The 23,885-nt window shown below is 44.0% G+C and overlaps 1 protein-coding gene across 1 annotated transcript in view; it reads right to left on the bottom strand.

The window, feature by feature from the left end:
* Positions 1-6,723: 6,723 nt before the first annotated feature.
* The window catches only part of LOC306930157 (myosin-7-like), a gene marked incomplete at its 5' end in the record, with an annotated part of 32,592 nt that continues 15,430 nt past the window's right edge, over positions 6,724-23,885 (bottom strand). The window contains 18 exons of the mRNA XM_079510943.1: positions 6,724-6,837; positions 6,975-7,109; positions 7,268-7,363; positions 7,459-7,563; positions 7,660-7,956; positions 8,041-8,244; positions 8,328-8,636; positions 8,724-8,848; positions 17,293-17,458; positions 17,548-17,731; positions 17,819-18,015; positions 20,223-20,341; positions 20,419-20,545; positions 20,960-21,349; positions 21,434-21,524; positions 21,640-21,785; positions 21,870-22,046; positions 22,131-22,373. Of these exons, the coding sequence (XP_079367069.1) occupies positions 6,817-6,837; positions 6,975-7,109; positions 7,268-7,363; positions 7,459-7,563; positions 7,660-7,956; positions 8,041-8,244; positions 8,328-8,636; positions 8,724-8,848; positions 17,293-17,458; positions 17,548-17,731; positions 17,819-18,015; positions 20,223-20,341; positions 20,419-20,545; positions 20,960-21,349; positions 21,434-21,524; positions 21,640-21,785; positions 21,870-22,046; positions 22,131-22,373 (3,132 nt within the window). The 3' untranslated portion in view covers positions 6,724-6,816. The remainder of the gene's footprint in view (positions 6,838-6,974; positions 7,110-7,267; positions 7,364-7,458; positions 7,564-7,659; positions 7,957-8,040; positions 8,245-8,327; positions 8,637-8,723; positions 8,849-17,292; positions 17,459-17,547; positions 17,732-17,818; positions 18,016-20,222; positions 20,342-20,418; positions 20,546-20,959; positions 21,350-21,433; positions 21,525-21,639; positions 21,786-21,869; positions 22,047-22,130; positions 22,374-23,885) is intronic.

The raw sequence follows: 23,885 nt of genomic DNA, 5'->3' as shown, positions 1-23,885 counted from the left end.
TTTCGGAGGATTTGAAAAAAAGGTGAAAATCACAGAAAAGCGAAAGGCTATAGTCCATGGTGTCGGAGGGCATGCTATAGTATGTCGTTTTTCACGATTTCGGAGGATTTGAAAAAAAGGTGAAAATCACAGAAAAGCGAAAGGCTATAGTCCATGGTGTCGGAGGGCATGCTATAGTATGTTGTTTTTCACGATTTTGGATGATTTGAAAAAAAGGAGAAAATCACATAAAAGCGACAGGCTATAGTCCATGGTGTCGGAGGGCATACTATAGTATGTAGTTTTTCACGATTTCGGAGGATTTGAAAAAAATTAGAAAATCACATAAAAGCGACAGGCTATAGTCCATGGTGTCGGAGGGCATACTATAGTATGCCGTTTTTCATGATTTCGGAGGATTTGAAAAAAAGGAGAAAATCACATAAAAGCGACAGGCTATAGTCCATGGTGTCGGAGGGCATACTATAGTATGTCGTTTTTCACGATTTCGGAGGATTTGAAAAAAAGGAGAAAATCAGGGGAAAGCGACAGGCTATAGTCCATGGTGTCGGAGGGCATGCTATAGTATGTTGTTTTTCACGATTTCGGAGGATTTGAAAAAAAGGAGAAAATCACATAAAAGCGACAGGCTATAGTCCATGGTGTCGGAGGGCATACTATAGTATGCCGTTTTTCACGATTTCGGAAGATTTGAAAAAAAGGAGAAAATCACATAAAAGCGACAGGCTATAGTCCATGGTGTCGGAGGGCATACTATAGTATGTCGTTTTTCACGATTTCGGAGGATTTGAAAAAAAGGTGAAAATCACAGAAAAGCGAAAGGCTATAGTCCATGGTGTCGGAGGGCATGCTATAGTATGTTGTTTTTCACGATTTCGGAGGATTTGAAAAAAAGGAGAAAATCACATAAAAGCGACAGGCTATAGTCCATGGTGTCGGAGGGCATACTATAGTAGGCCTATGTAGTTTTTTACGATTTCGGAGGATTTGAAAAAAATTAGAAAATCACATAAAAGCGACAGGCTATAGTCCATGGTGTCGGAGGGCATACTATAGTATGCCGTTTTTCATGATTTCGGAGGATTTGAAAAAAAGGAGAAAATCACATAAAAGCGACAGGCTATAGTCCATGGTGTCGGAGGGCATACTATAGTATGTCGTTTTTCACGATTTCGGAGTATTTGAAAAAAATGAGAAAATCACATAAAAGCGACAGGCTATAGTCCATGGTGTCGGAGGGCATACTATAGTATGTCGTTTTTCACGATTTCGGAGGATTTGAAAAAAAGGTGAAAATCACAGAAAAGCGAAAGGCTATAGTCCATGGTGTCGGAGGGCATGCTATAGTATGTCGTTTTTCACGATTTCGGAGGATTTGAAAAAAAGGTGAAAATCACAGAAAAGCGAAAGGCTATAGTCCATGGTGTCGGAGGGCATGCTATAGTATGTTGTTTTTCACGATTTCGGAGGATTTGAAAAAAAGGAGAAAATCACATAAAAGCGACAGGCTATAGTCCATGGTGTCGGAGGGCATACTATAGTATGCCGTTTTTCACGATTTCGGAGGATTTGAAAAAAAGGAGAAAATCACATGAAAGCGACAGGCTATAGTCCATGGTGTCGGAGGGCATACTATAGTTTGCCGTTTTTCATGATTTTGGAGGATTTGAAAAAAAGGAGAAAATCACATAAAAGCGACAGGCTATAGTCCATGGTGTCGGAGGGCATACTATAGTATGCCGTTTTTCACGATTTCGGAGGATTTGAAAAAAAGGAGAAAATCAAATAAAAGCGACAGGCTATAGTCCATAGTGTCGGAGGGCATACTATAGTATGCCGTTTTTCACGATTTCGGAGGATTTGAAAAAAAGGAGAAAATCACATAAAAGCGACAGGCTATAGTCCATGGTGTCGGAGGGCATGCTATAGTATGTCGTTTTTCAAGATTTCGGAGGATTTGAAAAAAAGGTGAAAATCACAGAAAAGCGAAAGGCTATAGTCCATGGTGTCGGAGGGCATACTATAGTATGTTGTTTTTCACGATTTCGGAGGATTTGAAAAAAAGGAGAAAATTACATAAAAGCGACAGGCTATAGTCCATGGTGTCGGAGCCTCGGAGGGCATACTATAGTATGCCATTTTTTACGATTTCGGAGGATTTGAAAAAAAGGAGAAAATCAAATAAAAGCGACAGGCTATAGTCCATGGTGTCGGAGGGCATACTATAGTATGCCGTTTTTCACGATTTCGGAGGATTTGAAAAAAAGGAGGAAATCACATAAAAGCGACAGGCTATAGTCCATGGTGTCGGAGGGCATACTATAGTATGTCGTTTTTCACGATTTCGGAGGATTTGAAAAAAAGGAGAAAATCAGGGGAAAGCGACAGGATATAGTCCATGGTGTCGGAGGGCATACTATAGTATGTTGTTTTTCACGATTTCGGAGGATTTGAAAAAATGGAGAAAATCACAGAAAAGCGAAAGGCTATAGTCCATGGTGTCGGAGGGCATACTATAGTGTGTTATTTTTCACGATTTCTGAGGATTTGAAAAACAGGTGAAAATAACGGAAAAGCGAAAGTCTATAGTCCATGGTGTCGGAGGGCATACTATTGTGTGTAGGTGATCAAGGTCATTGATACTGGTCAAAGTAATTTATACTGGTCAAGGTCATTGATACTGGTCAAGGTCATTTATACTGGTCAAGGTAATTGATGCTGGGCAAGGTAATTTATACTGGTCAAGGTAATTTTTCCTGGTCAAGGTAATTTATACTGGTGAAGGTCAATTACTAGTCTTATGAAGGTGATCTATACTGGTCAAGGTCATTGATACTGGATCTATACTGGTCAAGGTCATTTAGCGAAAGGCTACAGTCCATGGTGTCGGAGGGCATACTAGTGTGTTGTTTTTCACGATTTCGGAGGATTTGAAAAAGGAGAAAATCAAATAAAAGCGACAGGCTATAGTCCATGGTGTCGGAGGGCATACTATAGTATGCCGTTTTTCACGATTTCGGAGGATTTGAAAAAAAGGAGAAAATCAGGGGAAAAAGGAGAAAATCACAGAAAAGCGACAGGCTATAGTCCATGGTGTCGGAGGGCATACTATAGTATGCCGTTTTTCACAATTTCAGAGGATTTGAAAAAAAGGAGAAAATCACATAAAAGCGACAGGCTATAGTCCATGGTGTCGGAGGGCATACTATAGTATGTCGTTTTTCACGATTTCGGAGGATTTGAAAAAAAGGAGAAAATCACGTCAAAGTGAAAGGCTATAGTCCATGGTGTCGGAGGGCATACTATAGTATGTCGTTTTTCACGATTTCGGAGGATTTGAAAAAAAGGAGAAAATCACGTCAAAGTGAAAGGCTATAGTCCATGGTGTCGGAGGGCATACTATAGTGTGTAGTTTTTCTCACAATTCTCACAATTGGTTCTAGTGAACAGAAAGAATAAATACATAGACTTGGTAACCTAACTGTAGGGAGTACAAACCTGGGGGTTATCATCTATGAAAAGGCAACAAAATGAGCAGAAAATAACAATAAACCATGTAAATACAACACATTGAGCAGAGCACTGCAGGGAGTTGAACCCCGTTCCGGTAAACCAGAAGTACCACAACCAGTGCCGTAGTTCTTGTTTTGTTGTCATTTACAGGTGCATTCGTTGAAATGTAAATTTTACTATTTACATTATTAACTATTCAGATGTAATTCAGTCAGTAAGGCCTATTAGAACTGTGATTGATTGATCATACATGTTATTTGTTATTTATGTTGAGAATACAAGTGACAATAACACATTTGACAATAACAAAATAAAGCCTATCTGATTGAGGAGCAATCATATTTATATTTATTTACCTATATTTGCTGTATATTATGTGCCTGTGTATACCATTCAAACTGTAAGATTGGTTATTGTCACGGACAGAATTAAGTGATTATTTCCTTTTCCATGATGCGTGGGACTCGGGAGTGCAGTCTAAAAGCAACTTTGTACAGCCGTGAGACTCAATGCTGCATAGAGAGAGAGTGAGACTGTGAGACTGAGAGAGAGACGCTGGTAACAGGTCATCTCGCCCCTTTGCCAACTCGCCCCCGCGAAAAGTAAAGACGGCTCGCCCCGGAATTTTGAAAAGTGAAGACGGCTCGCCCCAAGCCGTGGATAGCTCGCCCCCAAAGCGTGGACATCTCGCCCCACAGCGTGGATATCTCGCCCCAAAGCACGCATATCTCGCCCCATGTTTATTTCATGTTTATTTTACCTTATTTCTCATATTAGAACATTTAGAATCAATGTTGTTTGTCAAAGGAGAACATTTAGAACCAGTTTGTTGTTGTTGTTGGTTCCTCCATTGTTACTGAAATTAGTTGTTGTTGTTGTAATATACTGCTCTGTCTGCCTAAAAGTACAGTAGGCCTACTTGAAATTCCATTCTGGAAAGGTGTTCGATTCCTCCATTACTGAAATTAGTTGTTGTTGTTGTTGTTGTTGTTGTTGTTGTTGTTGTACTCTTCTATGTCTGCCTAAAAGTACTGTACTTGTTAGAGTTAAAGATTTAGCTGGGGACCTGGAATCTGTGAAATCATTCACATCTTTCACAGTTACAGCGTCACCAACAGGTGGATTTTTGAAAATGACTCAAATCATGAAGGCTGCAATTTTTGTGGAATCTTTCACAGACTGTCATACTAGGCTGAGGAATATATCCCACCCTTTTCACATTGGCCAGTTACAGCGCCACCAACAGGTGGATTTTTGAAAATGACTCAAATCATGAAGATTTTAGGCTGAGGCATAGATTTTAGAAAATGACTCAAATCATGAAGGCAGTGTGCAATTTACGTGGAATCTTTCACAGACTTTCATACTAGGCTGAGGAATATATTCACTCAAATAAATGGTTACATTCCTACAGTTGATCTGTTGTTGTTGTTGTTGTTTTTGTTGTAGTAACGACCCAGCACACTCAAACAAAAGAGGCTGATGACCCCCCTTGGGCCCCCTCCAGATAACTAGGCACTTTACCTCATCCTCTTTCTCTCTCTCTCTCTCTCTCTCTCTCTCTCTCTGTTTAAAAGTAGGCTACTATTGTGAATCAGTGGACCATGCCAGCTTAAACACAACTCTTCTTTACTTTCAAAACTCAGAGTCAATAATAAGGCAAAGCAACATCATCACACATCATGTTGTATGTCAAGACTGAAGTAGTCGATCCCAGATAATCCCCCCAATCATCACAAAGGCAACACAGGAATACAGCACAATCAAAAATCTCTCTCTCTCTGCTGTTACCTCGAAAATACAACGGTTTTACAGGGCGACTTGTCCGGACTTTTGGGGGCGACTTCTCCGGGCTTTGGGGCGACCGATCTTCCCGTTGGGGCGACCGATCTTCGCCGCTTAGGGCGAGTTGGCAAAGGGGTGAGCCGTCTCGTATTCGAGACGCTCTACTCCTTAGTTACAACAGTGTTTCACCGGATTTTGCTGTTAAATAAATAAATAATTAGCGCGTGACTGCGCACGTCTGTAGGAACCGATAGTTAGAACTGAAATTGAATTATTGTAATGGGTATCCGGTACCCAAAGTACAGACAAGACAACTCACCCCGCCATGTCAGAAAGTGAAGACAACTCACCCGGGTGAGTTGTCCAAATACTACTACAGTTACTATTATTAATTTGTATTATTGTACGGTAGTACAGTACAATAATTAAAATGGCACGAAGAAGCTTGTGACCTCTCTACCATCATGTTAGCCTGGGTGCCAGCCTGATTCACTGTGTTCCGTGAATTTGTATTGTCACTCCGATTGCGGAGTGACTCAACAAATTCACTGAACGCAGCAAATCAGGCTGGCACCCAGGCTGCCATCATGTAGCTAGCTATATTAATGAGTTGTTTCTGACAATTGAAGTACATTAGCTAGGCTATAATAACACTAGAGGGGGCCTTATTGTAGGCTACCATATTGTAACCACTTTAACCCTATTTAAATAGTCCATTTAAAAAAAACAGATCTACAAGCTCAGAACGCATTGCAATGCGGCATGTTGTGAGATTGCAGTGTTTGACGGTTTGACTTGTTGTTACTCTGTTTTGGGGTGCCAGTTAGGCAAATGCCTAACACAATTTGGTCCACTTTGGAAAAAACTGCTAATTTTTTAAAGTCAACCTTACAATGGTTTACAAGGATAAATATAGCAGTACCAGTAGCCAGGGATAGGTTACCCAAAAAAAAGCAAACCTTCACTCAATACAACAGTAAATTCACACAGACACAGAATAACTCAGTTTGATTGCGTGTATTAGAGACTCCAGCCCACACCCAAAATCCAGTCCACAGTTTCCAAGGTACCACAGTAGTACGGTCCAGTCCGCAGTCAATAATGTATATATTCAGAATCAAAACACACTGTGTGTTTGCCCCACTGACACGTGGGGTAAATTGAGCCACATTACCCCTTTTTTTCAATTGATAGAAGGGTTAGAAATATGGGTAGATCATTAGATTTTACTGCCATCTCATTTTGCCTGGCTTCCAGGACAACTTAAGCAAAAAGTGGTTCATCTTACCCCTTTCTCCCCTATCATGTCATGTACACTTAAGTTCTGACCAAACAATTACTTCTGCTAATTCACAACAATTGTCAACAGTTTTCTTTTATAAAAAGTGAAAGAGAAGACAATTCAGGTAAAGTTGCAGATTTATTTTATTCTACTGAACAACAGGGCATGCTTAGGGAGACACACTGATACTGGGCAGGAGGCCAGGTGTCTCAGAAATGATTATTCATCAATGAGCTTCACTCTTCATCGTGGCCTTTCTGTAACAGAGGTGGAAAGACAATTAATAACTATTAACTAGCACACGCACGCACACACTCATACACGCAATACCCATCTCAAACAAGTTACAAGTGTTTTCATGTTGATTTACATAGTGTAATGAATTCACACTGACTTTGGATCCCACATCGCGGCTCTTGGCACGTAGCTTGTTGACCTGAGACTCAGCAATGTCGGCTCTCTCCTCAGCCTCATCCAGCTCGTGCGTAAGCTTACGGAACTTGGTCAGATGACCGTTGGTCTGTTCCTCCTGTTGACACAATGAAGTCAATACAATATCTAATTGAATGGGGGAAAATTAGAAATGAACAAAAGTAGAGAAGATAGAAATAACTGTCTTTCCATAGTCAATTACTGCCTCTAGGTGTGGGATACATACAATGTTTCTGTTCATATTAGACTACTTACAGCCTCCTCTGAAGCTCTCTTGTAGGCTTTCACCTTGAGCTGCAACTTGTCTACCAGATCTTGCAGGTGGGTCAAATTCTTACGGTCTTCCTCAGTCTGAAAACGGAACATAAAAAAAATAATTTTCAATTTAAATTGTGGTTTGTCAGACTGTCTCAAGACATTTTCCTTTTATCTAATTGGAATGATACCTGGTAAGTAAGCTCCTTAATGCGTCTCTCGTATTTCCGTATTCCCTTGATGCAATCATTGGCCTTTTTCTGCTCCATCTCCACTTCACTTTCAAGTTCTTTTACCTGTGACGTTGTGGGGAGACGGGTAAGGAGGTGTAACAAAGTAGCGTTCTCATATATGGTTATGATATTATTGCATGTTCCAAATAAAAACCTCACCCTGGCCTCCAGCTTCTGCACCTGCTTCTTGCCTCCCTTCAAGGCGATCTGTTCCGCCTCATCCAGACGGTGCTGCAGGTCCTTGATGGTTTGTTCCATGTTCTTCTTCATGCGCTCCAGGTGAGCGCTGGTGTCCTGCTCCTTCTTCAGCTCCTCTGCCATCATGGCAGCATCAGTAATGGCCTTCTTGGCCTTTTCCTCTGCATTTTTGCACTCCTGCAATGCTTCGTCCACCTCTGACTGAAGCTGGGACGTATCAGCCTCAAGCTTCTTCCTCAGGTTTATCAAGCTGGTGTTCTGGTGTTCAGAGATGAAATCTTATTAGAGAATGTCTTTACGTCACAATAATTCTGCCCAATTTTGGTAAATGCATCGTCTTACCTGTGAGTGCAGCAATTGCACTCTCTCGCTGATATCCAAGAGCTCTTGCTCAGCCAGCTTGCGGCCTCTCTCGGTTTGTTCCAGAGCTGCTCTCAACTCCTCCAGTTCGGCCTGCATGAGGTTGTTGCGTCTCTCAACGATGGCAATGTTCTCCTTCAGATCATCATTGGCACGGAGAGAATCGTCAAGCTGCAGTTGAGCATCCTGAAAGATTAAAAAAAACGTAAAGTATATATTTGTGGGTGCTTTTATATCAAGCAGCTGATGTTTTCTTTCACACTCTCTACCTTTAGATGAGCATGAACAGACTTGAGTTGTTTCTGAGCCTCAGCCGCCTGCCTGTTGGCCTGGCTGAGCTGGATCTCCATCTCATTGAGGTCTCCCTCCATCTTCTTCTTCAGGCGCATGGCTTCATTCCTGCTGCGAGTCTCTGACTCAAGAGAGCTTTGAAGAGTATCCACAATTCTCTGTTGGTTTCTCTTGGCCGTCTCCATCTCCTCATCCTTCTCTGCTAGCTTGCGCTCAATGTCAGCCTTCACCTGATTAAACTCAAGCTGCGCTCGAAGGATCTTCCCTTCCTCATGCTCCAGTGTGGCCTAGCATGAAGAGAAGAATGGGGTCAATAAGAATCAGAGGTAGTTTGAAAAAACTTTGAGGTAAGTTCAAATGTCATCATACTGTACCTCTGCTTCTTCCAGAGCTGCTTGAATCTCACACTTTTCATGCTCCAGCTGTTTGCGATTCTTCTCAAGCTCATGAATATTCTTTCCAGTCTGAGCAACTTGCTCAGTGAGGTCAACTATTTCCTCTGAGGATGAAGAAAAATAAGTGTCATTATGTAACAGAGTTAAATAGGTTGTAGTTAAAATCCAGCTAAATGGGGAAACTATGCCACCTGCTGTTCTACATGCCTGCACCAGGCTTCATATTAGCAAGGCACTATGGGTAATCCTCAGTGTAATGGAGGATTCTCATGAGACAGGTAATGTCTGTATGTCTGTGGACAAAACAAATGATAAACACATTGAAAAGCACTTCAAAGTTAATCTGGGTTAAAGGTCTGAAAGCTAACTATATTAGACTAACTCTGTCACGTTTTTGTTGGGTCAAACATTATTTTGTGTATGTTTTATTACTTGTAAAAAACGTAGCTGACAGGTTGTATTGTTGTCTTCCCAGACAGTGCTTTGGTCCACATATGCTGACATACTGTGTACACTGTCTCCTAGGTCCATTCTCTATGAATGCAGGTATGTTATGAGTGTTGTAATTTCATGTTTTGTGCAAATTCATGTGATTTGATAAATAAGCTAAAATAATATAAAAATGGTAACAGTTCTTGATAAAAAGATACTACATGTATTTTACATTTTCTGTATTTTATATGAAGGACAGATTTGTTTTATTTTGTTGTATTAATGTAATCCACTATACGATCACTACTGTAAAGCAGTCAGAACACTGTATAATACTGTATACTACTGTATACTCAGTGTAATGGAGGATTCTCATGAGACAGACAGTGCTTTGGTCCACATATGCTGACATACTGTGTACACTGTCTCCTATGTCCATTCTCTATGAATGCAGAATAAACACCCATGTGAGCTGTTACCACCACCACCTGAATCCCAGAGTGTGATTAATGCAGAGGAGACACACATCGGTCACATTGGTGCCGTGACTCGTCGATGACTGTCGGACCGGGCTGGTGTCTTCTCATCACTGCATCATCAGAGCTGTATTCCTTTGTGGTGGACTCTCAACTTCATTTAGTAACATCAGCCACATTTGCCTGAGGGTGTCTATATATTATATGAGTCAAAATATGAGCTCCGGACAACCTGGTAAATTTGATGGAACCCCTCTCAGTTGGGGTAGGGGTATTGCACGTGGGTTAAATCGCACACCTGTTCCATTTTCACTACGTGCTGATCGAGTGAGGGATGAAACATTTGTTGTTGTTGATTCTGTGGACAGTCCTGTTGAATGTAACAATGCATCTTCACCCCATGGTCAGTCTATGGACAGGTTACACCCACCTCAGAGCGCTAGCACATCTGTCCCAAACCCTACCCCTGATGAGGTGAGACTTGCTGACCAAATGAGCACTGTTGTACAACAGATAGGACAGCAGATAGCAGATAGTATTTTGGCACACCTCACATCAACCCCCGCATCATTCCTCACACGAGCCCCCGCATCACTCCTCACATCAACCCCCGCATCACACCTCACGACTCCTGCAGCTGCTGTGCACCTGGGCCGTGAAGATACGCACAGGAAAGAAAACTCTCTCCCCAGCCACACACTGGATCTCTCCCAGGTCCAACTAGTCACTCATAGGCAAGTCAAAGAGCCACCTACATTCAGAGGGGAAAGTTCAGATACAATGGCTGTTGATGAATGGGAGGACTTAATGAAAACCTACATCAGGAAGAGCGATATTCGAGTGGAAAATCAGGCTGAGGAGATTCTCATCCACCTGAGAGGCAGGGCAAAGGATGTTGTGCGATTTGGAATAAGGAATGGTGAGATTGATGTGCAGCGGAACCCACAGGCTATCTATGTACTCCTGCGTAAACATTTCAGCTCTAGCCACTGCTCCTCTGTTCCCCTAGCTGACTTTTATTCCACCCTGCCGAAAGACCAAGAGGATCCATACGAGTATTGGCTTAGATTGAACGGAGCTGCTGATGTTGCTGCCAGTTGTCTTAATGAGCAGGGTAAGATGTTTGACAACCCTTCTGTTGAAGTTACACGTATGTTCATCAGGCACTGCCCCAGCAGGGACCTGGCTCTTACCTTTAGGTCCAAGACAATTGATAAGTGGTCAGCTCGTGAGGTTCAGGAAGTGTTAGATGAATATCACCTAGGAAGCGGACTTAGGTCCTCTGCTGAGTTGTGTGGCAGAGTCAACGTGAATAAAATTGAGGTGAGCCCTAATGCTACTTTCAACACGGGCATACCTGAACAGAAAGCAACAGTGAGTCAAGACAACTCTACCCTTGAGAAGTTGATTGGAATGCTAGAGAAGGTGCTACTTCAAGGCCCAGGCCGTGCACAAGCCAATAGAAGGCCAAATAGCAGCAACAGGCTTCCGAGAATTGAGGGCCTACATGACATGCCATGTTCCATATGTAAAGACAGCTCTCACTCTGCCTTCACACACTGTCGAGAGGGCGGGCTGTGCTTCCTGTGTCACCTACCTGGCCATTCAAGACTCAACTGCCCGGAGGGAGGACGTCCCTATCCCCGTGGTCAGCAGGGAAACTGAATGATCTGCGTGCAGGGGAGGACAGCGCAGATCAAGTGAGTGAGCCTCCCACCTTAACAGACACTGATTATGAGACATTGTACACGACCTTGGGCAGTGCAGGCCCATCGAAGAACACTGTGATTTTTCAAGATCTGCAAAGACTCTCGAGAACTGATAGCCTATTCTACACAGATGTGACCACTGATGATGGACATTTCCTCAGGGCATTAGTGGACAGTGGCTCAATGGCATGCACTATAAGTGAGACTGCAGACACGGAGCTTTCAAAGACGACCCCTAACATTGAGAAGAAGTCAGCTGAGGGCTTTGTCATTGTTGGCTGTGGGGGTAACCTTGTCACACCGTCTGCTATGTATGACCTCACTGTATCTGTTTATGGCTACAAGGTGATAATCCCTGTTCTTGTTGTGCCAGGCCAACGTGATGACATGATTCTGGGCAGCAATGCTATCAAGTGGCTCATTACACAGATGAAGAAGGTTGTGGGCAGCCAAAGCATAGCATCTCCAGCGAACAGTGCTCTGAGTGATCATTTGCCCCGTCTAATGTCCCTGTTGTCGTCCTCAGATGAATGCAATGGTACAGCGATGCCGATCAGAATTGGAACAGCTAAGCTCAAAAGATGTGTCACTTTGAAGCCACTGTCTGAACATTTAGTGTGGGCTAAACTACCAGCATTTGACATCTCAGCAGTGGGTAGCACAGTCATGATTGAACCTACCCAGTCCAAGGCCAGGCCTGCACAAATTATGGTGGGCAGAGTTGTCACTCCCTTATGGGGAGATGGCTATGTTCCAGTTAAGATAGTAAACCCCACTAAGAAGCCACTGACACTTAGGAGAAATGCAAAGGTTGCGGATGTGTCCCCCTGTCTTTCTGTGCAGGACATGCCGGAACCAGATCACGTCCAGTCCAGTGCACAGTACACACAGATCTCGTCACCTGCACCCCGGACAGAAGCTGAGATGTCATCCATCCTGAGTGACATGGGCCTGCAGGATTTGGACCTCTCATCCTGTGAAGTCTCCCTTGAGTGGAAAGAGAAACTGCTGCAGGTCATTGAGCAGTATGAGTCAACCTTTTCAAGGCACAAAATGGACTGTGGTGAGGCGAAAGATTTCGTCCACAGAATCCACTTGTTGGATGACAAGCCCTTTAGACTTCCGTACAGGCGAGTCCCACCGTGCCATTATGACAAGCTGAGGACCGCGTTGAATGATATGGAGGAGCAGGGGATAATACGCAAGTCTCAGAGCGAGTATGCGTCTCCCCTTGTCCTGGTTGTCAAGCCGAATGGTGACCTTCGCATTTGCAATGACTTTCGGTGGCTGAATGCAAGAACGGTGAAGGACGCTCATCCCCTCCCTCATCAAACAGACACCCTCGCTGCGCTAGGTGGCAATGTGCTGTTCTCCACTATGGACCTCACATCAGGGTTCTACAATGTCGGGCTGCACGAGGACGACAAGAAATTCACAGCTTTCTCCTCCCCATTCGGTCTACATGAATATAACCGGATGCCCCAGGGCCTGACGAACAGTCCTGCCACCTTCATGAGAATGATGATGTCTATCTTTGGCGATGAGAACTTCACAAGCCTGCTTTGTTACCTGGATGACCTGATGGTCTATGCTCCATCCGAACAGGTGGCGATGGAGCGTCTGCAGATGGTCTTCTCACGTCTGGCTGCCAACAACTTGAAGCTCTCGCCGAAAAAGTGCCACTTTCTTCGCAGGACTGTTAAGTTTCTAGGGCACATTATATGTGCAGATGGTGTTAAGACGGACCCAAGTAAAGTGGAGGCCATAAATAATGTGCAGGAAACTGACTTAATGGGGTCTGATGGGGTAACCCCATGTGCCAAAAAAATCAGATCCTTTTTAGGAATGGCTCTCTACTATCACCATTTCATTGAGGGGTGTTCTGCTAAAGCCAGGCCACTGTTCAGCCTCGTGGCTGAGCCTGCGGCACCACACAAGCGAGGGAGAGGCCATAAACCCAAGTTCAAAAAGGGCCATGTGAAACTGTCTCCGGCAGACTGGACTGATGAGTGCAGAGAAGCATTCAGAACTTTGAAACATGAGCTTGTGCAGAGTGTCACGTTAGCCCATCCAGACTTTAATGCACCATTTATCCTTGCAGTTGATGCCAGCTTTGATGGCCTGGGGGCTGTCCTATTGCAGTTGCCCCCTGATGGAAAGATTGCCAGACCAGTGGCGTTCGCCAGCAAGACACTCTCACAGTCTCAGCTGAACTATCCAGCACATCGGCTGGAGTTTCTCGCTCTGAAATGGGCGGTGTGTGACAAGTTCAGCCACTGGCTGAAAGGGCAAAGTTTCTCTGTCTGGACGGATAATAATCCGTTAACATACATCTTGACTAAACCCAAGTTGGATGCATGTGAACAGAGATGGGTATCAAAGCTTGCAGCCTACAATTTCGACCTGAACTATGTCCCTGGCACAAAGAATGTGGTGGCTGATGCACTGAGTAGAGAGCCGTTTGTCCAGTCATGCATGAGCCACCGTCTTGTGACTGAACCCTACACCTTCCTGCTGAACCAAATGGGTGGAATGGTGGATAGGACGGTTCAGGATGCTTTCAGATGTACTAATAACTGCCAGCTGGTTGTTGATCAGTCTGAGGAAGGAACTGACATCTCCCCGCCTCCATCTCCGGGGTCCTTCTCTTCACGAGATGTGTCAGCCGTGCTGAATGCACATGACTCTGGAGGAGTCTGCCGAATGAGAGGCACAGGACCGGATATCCCTCAGCTTGTCAGTGTCGATCAGACCACCTCTCTACCGAAGAGTGAACTGGCTAATATGCAAGAGCAGGATGCTGTCTTGGGCAGGGCTTCCTTTTACGTCCAGCGTCACAAGAGGCCCACTAGGCGTGAACGTGCTGATGAGTCTCGTGGTGTAGTGAAACTGTTGAGACATTGGCCCAAGCTCTCTATCAAAGACGGCATGTTGTACAGGGTGAAGAAGGACAGACAGATGAACATGACCATTTACCAGTTCGTTGTTCCGGATTCCATGAAGGCTCGGGTCCTCCAAGGTCTACATGACTCAGCTGGTCATCAGGGGCAAGCTCGCACACTTTCTCTCGCCAGGCAGAGGTTCTTTTGGGTGGGGATGGAACATGACATCATCAATCATGTGAGGAACTGCTTCCGCTGTATTGTCGGGAAGACCCCAGAGCCTAATGACCGTGCTCCTCTGGAAAGCATTCGCACAACTGAACCAATGGAACTAGTCTGTATTGACTTCTGGACTGCTGAACAGACTGACAAAAAGTGTGTGGATGTTCTAGTAGTCACAGATCACTTTTCCAAGCTGTCACACGCATTCCCATGTAGGAATCAAACAGCAAAGCAGGTTGCCCGCCGTCTATGGACTGACTTTTTCAGCATTTATGGATTTCCTAGGCGGATCCATTCAGACCAGGGGGCCAACTTTGAGAGTCGACTCATTAAGGAACTCCTAGAGATGGCTGGTATTGAGAAATCCCACACCACCCCGTACCATCCTATGGGGAATGGAGTTGTTGAGAGATACAACAGGACTCTTGGCAGCATGATCAGGACCCTGCCTTCACAGTGCAAGGCCAGATGGCCGCAGATGCTCCAGATGCTGACGTTCTGTTACAATTGTACTGAGCATGAAACCACAGGCTTTGCCCCATTCTTTCTCATGTTTGGGAGGATTCCACGTCTGCCTGTTGATGTTGTGTTCCAGCATGCCCTCCCCAACAGTGCTGTTGTTGACCACTGCGACTTTGTCTCTCGATTGAAGCGTGACTTGTCTGAGGCTGCACGCATTGCCCAGCAAAACAGTAGGACAGCTCAGGCTCGTCAGGCTGAGAATTACAATCGCAAGGCGAAAGGATCTCCCCTCACTGTGGGTGACAGAGTCCTGCTTGCTAATCGTGGTCTGAAAGGGGTGAGGAAAGTCGCAGACAAATGGGACTCTACAGTTTATGAAGTGGTTTCTGTGAAGCCTGGAATCAATGTGTACTGCATCCGAGACCCTGTGACGTCAAGGGAGAAAGTTGTTCACAGGAACTTGCTCCTCCCTGTGAGCTTTCTCCCCATGGGAGGAGATGATACCTTTGGGGCAAGCTGCTCTTTAGTTACTGGAAGTGAACGGAGTGGCCCAGTGGTTCCTGTTGATGTACAGGATGGTGAGACAAAGACAATTAACTGGCTTCTGCGAATGGAGGATGGGAGTGATGGAGATGCTGCAACCAGCCAGTCTGAGTGTTCCTCTGTTGTGGATGTGGGTGCCCCATCATCCAAGATTGAAATGGCTGTAGTCCCCCACCCTGTGAGTGAGGTCTCAAGTATCCCAGATACTTCCCCAGATGCTGCACGGTTCCCTTCTCCTGCCCCCCTTCCTGAATGCATAATACCCCAGGATTCACCCTCCCAGCCCTTAGCTGAAGCGGCCCAACAGGTCCACTCCCCTCCCCCTGCCGTTGACATACAGACTGATCACACACAGACCCATGCAGCTGACATGCAGACAGATCACATACAGACACATGCAGCTGACATGCAGACAGATCACACACAGACACATGCAGCTGACGCGCAGCCGGGTGATCTCACGCATGACCGAGTAGTATCTTCACAGCCACCTCCACGTCGTACTAGGACGGGTAGAGTGGTTAGGCCACCTGTTCGATTAATTTGTGAAATGAATGAACAGATCATTGACGACTCGGTGTCAGTGTCAAGTGTTGATTCTTTGTTTTCTTATATGAAGAACATGTTTTCTGTGTAGATTTTTTTTCTTTTTTTTGCGTGCATGGGTACTTGCCAGAGGTGTCTTCCAGTTGAGTTGGCTCGTTGTAGAGCATGGTTTGCAAACTAAGAGGTGTATACGGCATCTTTTGTGTCTTATTTTAGTAAGGGGACCCTTGCTGATTTAATTCCATGTGGAAAGTTTTTTTGACTGATTTGAACTGGGTTTTGCTCTTACTGCTGTATTCTGAACTGGAGACTTGGGTTTTGTATTTTTGAGTTTGTATGTGCCCCGATTTAGCAGGATTTTAGGGGGGTGTATGTAACAGAGTTAAATAGGTTGTAGTTAAAATCCAGCTAAATGGGGAAACTATGCCACCTGCTGTTCTACATGCCTGCACCAGGCTTCATATTAGCAAGGCACTATGGGTAATCCTCAGTGTAATGGAGGATTCTCATGAGACAGGTAATGTCTGTATGTCTGTGGACAAAACAAATGATAAACACATTGAAAAGCACTTCAAAGTTAATCTGGGTTAAAGGTCTGAAAGCTAACTATATTAGACTAACTCTGTCACGTTTTTGTTGGGTCAAACATTATTTTGTGTATGTTTTATTACTTGTAAAAAACGTAGCTGACAGGTTGTATTGTTGTCTTCCCAGACAGTGCTTTGGTCCACATATGCTGACATACTGTGTACACTGTCTCCTATGTCCATTCTCTATGAATGCAGGTATGTTATGAGTGTTGTAATTTCATGTTTTGTGCAAATTCATGTGATTTGATAAATAAGCTAAAATAATATAAAAATGGTAACAGTTCTTGATAAAAAGATACTACATGTATTTTACATTTTCTGTATTTTATATGAAGGACAGATTTGTTTTATTTTGTTGTATTAATGTAATCCACTATACGATCACTACTGTAAAGCAGTCAGAACACTGTATAATACTGTATACTACTGTATACTCAGTGTAATGGAGGATTCTCATGAGACAGACAGTGCTTTGGTCCACATATGCTGACATACTGTGTACACTGTCTCCTATGTCCATTCTCTATGAATGCAGAATAAACACCCATGTGAGCTGTTACCACCACCACCTGAATCCCAGAGTGTGATTAATGCAGAGGAGACACACATCGGTCACAATTATAAGAGAACAATGACCCTATGACCCTAAAGAATGCTTCAATAGATCACATAGCCTATATGCTTACCCTGTAGATTCTTGTTCTCTCTCTTCAGGGTCTCCAGGTGGTCCAGAGATTCTTCATATGAGTTCTTCAGTTTGAAGAGATCAGTGCTCAGAGACCTGGCCTCCTTCTGGGAGCTCTCTAGCTCGACTTGAGACTCCTCGTACTTCTGCTTCCACTCTGCCAGGACCTGGAGGAAACAAGAACACCCTGTTATTTTCATAAATACTTGTGCTCTATTTTCCTGCGTGGAAATATGTTTTAGAGATAAAATTCAACCTTGTCAAAGTTCCTCTGCTTCTTGTCCAGGGCAGCAGCAGCAGCGTTAGACCTCTCCACATCGACCACGAGATCTTCAATCTCATTCTGCAGTCTGTGTTTAGTCTTCTCCAGGGAAGCACATTTAGCATTAACGGCCTCAACAGCCTCCTCTGCATCCTGGAGACGCTGAGCCAGCTTCTTCCTGGATTGCAATGAGAGAAGTTCCAAGGAAGGTGAGTGTCTAAAAAGGTGTGCCAGCATGCAAAACAACAGAAGATTGGATGCTCACTTGGCCTCCTCCAGCTCTTCAGTCCTCTGGATGGCATCAGTCTCGTACTTGGTTCTCCACTGAGCCACCTCAGAGTTAGCCTTGGACATGCCTCGCTGCAGTTCAGCTTTGGCCTCCTGCTCCTCTTCATGCTGCTCCCTCAGCAGGTCAGAGTCGTGGCGAGAAGACTGCAGTGCATGGGCTAATGCATTCTTGGCCTGAAATCAGTGTTCATTTTGACATTTTGATATTGTTTTATAGTCACGTTTCCTCATTCACAACGGCGTTTACGCTCATAAAGTGACGTTACGTGAGCGGAGCGTGAGCGGAGCGTGTTCGGGCAGGCATTTACGTGGATTCCCACATTAGGTGGGAATTTGTGAACTTGAACGTGAACTTGACGGTGACGTTGGTTTGTCGGGAACTCCGCTAAAAGCTGCGCCAGCTCAGAGGGTAGTGTACGGCTTGCGTAGATTTATTCATACGGCTTTAGTCTTCATGCTGAATCAATTAAAAGTCCCCAAATCTCAGATAAAATATGTAGGCATGTGTCCAAAACATTGGTCAGCACATACAAAAATTATAGCTTATATAAAAGCCAAGTATCACTTGTATGCCTAAATGCATGCAGTCTAGAGGCAGGTTAGCCTAGAGTCCCATACAGAAACTGCCCCTGCAAGCCCGACACCTTTTTATTTATTTATTAGGATATTTCTAGCATGTGCGATTGCGCTGCTCACTTGACAGCTTTCTACTCGCAGTGCAACGCGTTGTGAGCTTGTAGATCGGCTCTCACAGTCTCGCGGACTCGCGCTGCATGTTAAAAAACAAACTCACAATTATAATAAGAACATACACTTATCTGCATTCTGCACTGTACGAATCCAACGTTGTTTAGTGTAGTAAAGCCTGCAGTAGGCCTATTTAAATTGTTTTGTTCTTATGGAGCTCCTTGAGTCAGTCTGACCGACGGTGTGTGTGTGTATGTGTGTGTGTGTCAGCTGCCGCTGAACAGTCCAATCTGATTAGCCCTATAAAAAAATAGAAGTCCACATTATTGCATCAGCGCGTGCAATTCGGCCAGTCATAGTTTTAAGCGAGCTCACCTTAATTAATTATAATATGGGCAACTGTAGCTAGGCTGTAGGCTACTACATTGATCTCATCATGAGATCAATCAAGTTTGGTGCCAAATGTCCCGCGAATCATTTTAAAATGACGACATCATGAAATTAACCTGCACTTAGGCTGACGAAGAGGATCTGACAAAGGATATAGGCTACCCGCCGTATATGGTTGAAAATGTATATGCCTACGTGTCCATGATCAGAACAAATCCATTCTCCACATGGCATTCAGACAGATGACAGTGAGATGATATTGATCCCCGCATGAATCAATGCATCTCTGATAAAAAAAGTATAGGATATCTATTTTACCTCTAGGCGAGTGTGCAATTGTTCTTTCTTTTTTTTTATAACCCTTCAGTGCATTCATCAGCTAAGGGCTTTTATCATTGCCGAGTTGTAGGCCTAATATAGCATTTGGTCGTGTGGTGAACAGTAGCCTACAAATGAACTTCTTTCTCATTATGTGAAAGTAACTGTAACATCAGTTAACTTATTAACGTTCTGGCATTTAACAAGGAGTGAAGAAATGCGTGCCAAGTTGGCAAGTTTCGTTTATAATTATATACATATAACTCGCGCTGTTTGCTTGAAGATCTGTCCGTGCAGAGACCCGCCTGTCAAAATTAACTGCTCTACAAGCTCATCGCGGCTGTTGTATATAATTGAAAACTTGGGAATCCTCTGTGCAGTCTATGATGACGTATTTCGATATTTCCTGTTGCCTTATATGGTCGTGGATGTTCCATCAAACCAGGCGACACCAGGCGAATCGCTTGGAAAAAATGCGGAAAGGATACACTCGGCGATACGCACAAATGAAGTGATTACACCTGGTTCCCTGAATAACACGGGACTCGGACGGATTTTCCGCTATCTATACGCATGACCTTTACGCTTCCGTTACACTATGGCGTATTTCTCCTTTGTGAATGAGGACCATAGTCTTTTGAATACAATTTAATTTTGTTTTAGTCATCTGAAAAAAAAATCTACAGTTGATTTTATTGTTAAAAATGTATTTTGGCAGGCCTTGATGCTGATAATGCCGACTTTACACTTGGTTACATGCCAAAAATAGCTATCTACAAGCTAGTTTTGTTCACGAAATTGTCAGTATATTTAATAGTTTGTCATCATAGTTTTGTTTTTTATTTAGTTTGTGTTAGTGAAAAAGGTAGGCCTAATCGACGAAATTAACACTGCCTGAAATTGGTAAGATTTTTGTATCCACCTTGTGTCATTCAATCTACTCTTTATAACTAACTAATTTAATTATGTATACAATTAATTGTTACCTTGACTTCTTCCTCCAGTTGTCTTTTAAGATCCTCAATCTGCTGAGTGTAGGATAGTTTTCCTCTGGTGAGTTGAGACACCAGAGAGTCCTTTTCCTCAAGTCGGCGTGAGAGTTCACCTGATTTGAAGTACATTTAAATTGAGTGCTTTAGTAGTAAGCCATTTGAATTTATTATGATCAACACGCCATTTTACCATTCTCGGTTTGAAGCTTGGCTTTCTGCAGGGTGAAGTCATTGATGGAGCGCTGTCTCTCTTCTGCCTTTGTTTTATATTCATTCATCTGATCTTCCAGAGTCCTGCACATTTTCTCCAGGCTAGCCTGAAATAAATAGGATATCTTTATGTTAAATCAGATTAAATGATGACTAATGCTTCTTATCTGAGGTACATTTTTTAGAACAATAGCACAAACTAGAAATTACCACATTAAGATCGGACGCCTCCACCAACAAGTTGCTGTTTACATTGTTGTCTGCCCAGACTCATAATTATAGCATAGGCCTAGTGAATGAAGACTTTAATGAACACGTTTTGTGAGGTCACAGTGACTTTGTCCCTTTACCACCTACTTCTGATCAGTTCATCCTTGATTCCATTCTCAAGTTCGGGACGAACAGACAGAACGAGAAAACTTGACAACACACTGTAATCCTCCGGCATGTGGCACCATAGAATGAAGCTTTGCTCTTATTGTATGCCGTTAAACCCAATATAAACAGTGAACTATACGTACCTTGGCCTTAGCAATATGTTCCATGCTGGAGACCACATCGTCCAACTCCAGTCTGAGTTCGCTCTTCTCCTTCTCCAGTTTCTGTTTGACTCTCTGCAGGTTGTCAATCTGCTCTCCCAGGTCCGCCACACTGTCGGCCTGTTTCTTCCTCAAGGTGGCAGTGGTGGCCTCGTGATGCAGAGTGGCCTCTTCAAGGTCTCTGCGTATCTTCTGGAACTCGGCCTCCCTCTTCTTGTTCATCTCAATCTGGGCAACGGTCGCCCCGCCAGCCTCCTCCAGCCTCTCGCTGATCTCCTCCAGTTCTCTGGCCAAGTCAGATCTCTGCTTCTCCACCCGGGCTCGGGCCGTTCGCTCTGCCTCAAGCTCCTCCTCCAGTTCCTCAATGCGGGCCTAAAAGATCCAGGTCACATGCATCTTAATCATGCTTCAATTGCAGGACATAGTATTGTTCTTCAACCAGTTAATTTAACTTACCTGCAATTCCTTTAATTTCTTCAGGAGTTGAACACTCATTGCTTGTTCATCTTCAATTTTTGCATTAAGCTGGCTGATTTCAAAATCTTTTCTACGGATGACAAAATGGTATAGCTCACCTTGACAACATACATTTAAATTGAATTATAACACTCACAAACTCATGTAATAGTGTACATGTAATTACAATAGTGTCATGTAATTACTTTTTCAGCCTCTCTTCTAGTTGCTGCTTGTCATTTTCCAGGTCCATGACACTCTCATGAGACAACTTTAGGTCTCCTTCAAGCTTCCTCTTAGACCTCTCCAGATCCATACGAATCTTCTTCTCTTGCTCCAGGGACCCTTCAAGCTGTGGCAAGTGATATACTTAGTCAGATTCAATAGGTTCTATATATTTTCATGCAAATGCAAGTTGAGTTATTTCACTTCTTACATCGTCCACTTGCTGTTCCAGTTTGGCTTTGGCCTTGGTCAAGGAGTTGACTTTGTCCTCCTCTGACTGCAGGTCATCCAGTACCTGCTGGTGAGCCTCTTGTAAGGCTTTCTTCTCCTTGGTCAACGTGGCGATGACTTCATCCAGAGAAGCCATTTCCTCAACCATGTTCTTCACCTGTGGGGACAGGGATATTGTGTTATTTATGATCTCACAGTTCATGTGCTATTGGGGACATATGAATAGATGTTTTGGTGACACCTTGTTCTCGATGGCATGCTTCTCTTTCTCCACTTTGGCCAGAGTTAGTTCCAAGTCATCGATATCCTTCTTCAGCTCAGAACACTCGTCCTCCAGTTTCCTCTTCTTAGCAGTGAGTTCTGCATTCATCTCCTCCTCATCCTCCAACCTCTCTGACAACTCTTTGGCTTTCCCTTCCATCTGAATCTTGTTCTTGATCAGTCCCTCACACCTTTCCTCTGCGTCACACAGGTTGTCTTGCTCCTGTCACAGTTGAAAAACATACAATAATTGCCAAAAAATGCATGCTCGGTCAAAATAGAGAGCTTATTTCCATTGTGGGCCTTAAAAGGTATCTTCAGTGATTTCACTTAATTCAAATATCACTTTTCTTTTTCTGTGATAAATCACCCTACTATAATGTGCTGGCCATATAAGGAGTTCCTCCCTGTCCCCAGTTCACCCCTGGGGTCAAAAAAGCTTAGGTTTCGTTTTTGGCTAGAGGGCCCATCCTTCATCCAATCAGGATCGAGCGGAGGCGGGCCTTGGTGTGTGTGTGCTGTTGGCCTGTTGTGCGTCCCCCCACTGTAGAGTGTGTGCATGTGCACTTACCGGGGCGGACCGGGTTTTTTTCCAAATCACCCAAATCACTGAATTCTCCTTTAAGCTTAATCATGCATTAATTAAGATTTCTGAGAGGCGCTAACCCCTCCTATGCCAGGCTTTGTGGGTCTGTGTGAACACAAGCTTTGGCTCATGATTGGCTGATTGATTGATTGATTGAAGAATTTATTAACAGTTTGCAGAATTACAGTACATTTCAAGCACAAACTCAATACAAAGGCTGTTAACTGTGAGTGGACGACCCAATTAAGCATTACACTTGTTTCCAATAGGGTCCACCATGTTCAAATCATCAAAACATTTAGAGACGTACAAATAGACACTTCTATAGACAGAACAGGAATTCATCATAAAGGAGGTAAAAAGGGAAAATAAACATATACAGTGAGGGGAAAAAAAAGGGGTGGGCGGTGGGGGGGATTCACATTCAGCTCCGTTAATTTGTTTGTTTTCCTTGGAGGAGCTGCGTTGGGTCCCCAAGTCGGCTCCGTGGCCGTACCTTGAGTTGGCTGTGTGGCCGTGACCGTCTCTTGTGTTGTCCTTGCGTTGGGTCCCCAAGTTGGCTCAGTGGCCATACCTTGAGTTGGCTGTGTGGCCGCGACCGTCTCTTGTGTTGTCCTTGCGTTCGTGTTTGAGGGATTCCGATTTTACAGGGGCCAGTTTCGAATTGACAGTTGGTAGGGCGTTCCACATTTTGGTGGCATAGGAGCGAAAATAATTTAGTCCCTTGTTTGTGCCGAATCTGGGTTGTACATGGTTCGTTGCACTCCCTCTGGTGTTGTGGGTGTGGACTTCGTTAACATTAAGGAAGTATCTAGACAGGTACATGGGTATCTTGGTGGTGTATCGAATCTTGTGGACCAGACCCATTGCAAGATGCTGTACTCTGTCGTCGACCCTAAGCCATTCCAGCCTGTCGAAGTGGGCAGGGGTGAGGTGGGTTCGGGGGGCTAGGTCAAGTAGGAGCCTGACCAGTTTGTTTTGGGAAGTCTGGAGCCTGGTTTTAAGGGCCTTTGAGGTGCTGTGGTACCAGGAGGTGCATGCATAGTCAAAGAAACCCTGAACAAGGGCTCCTGTTAAGGTCTTCAAGGTGTTTTTGTTGACCAGTGAGGAGATCTTGTAAAGGAATCTTGTTCTATGGTTGACCTTTTT

Source organism: Electrona antarctica (genome assembly GCF_951216825.1).
Source record: "Electrona antarctica genome assembly, chromosome: 1".
NCBI lineage: Eukaryota > Metazoa > Chordata > Actinopteri > Myctophiformes > Myctophidae > Electrona > Electrona antarctica.
Note: the sequence above shows the minus strand (reverse complement) of the source record. Positions and strands in the feature narration are given on the sequence as shown.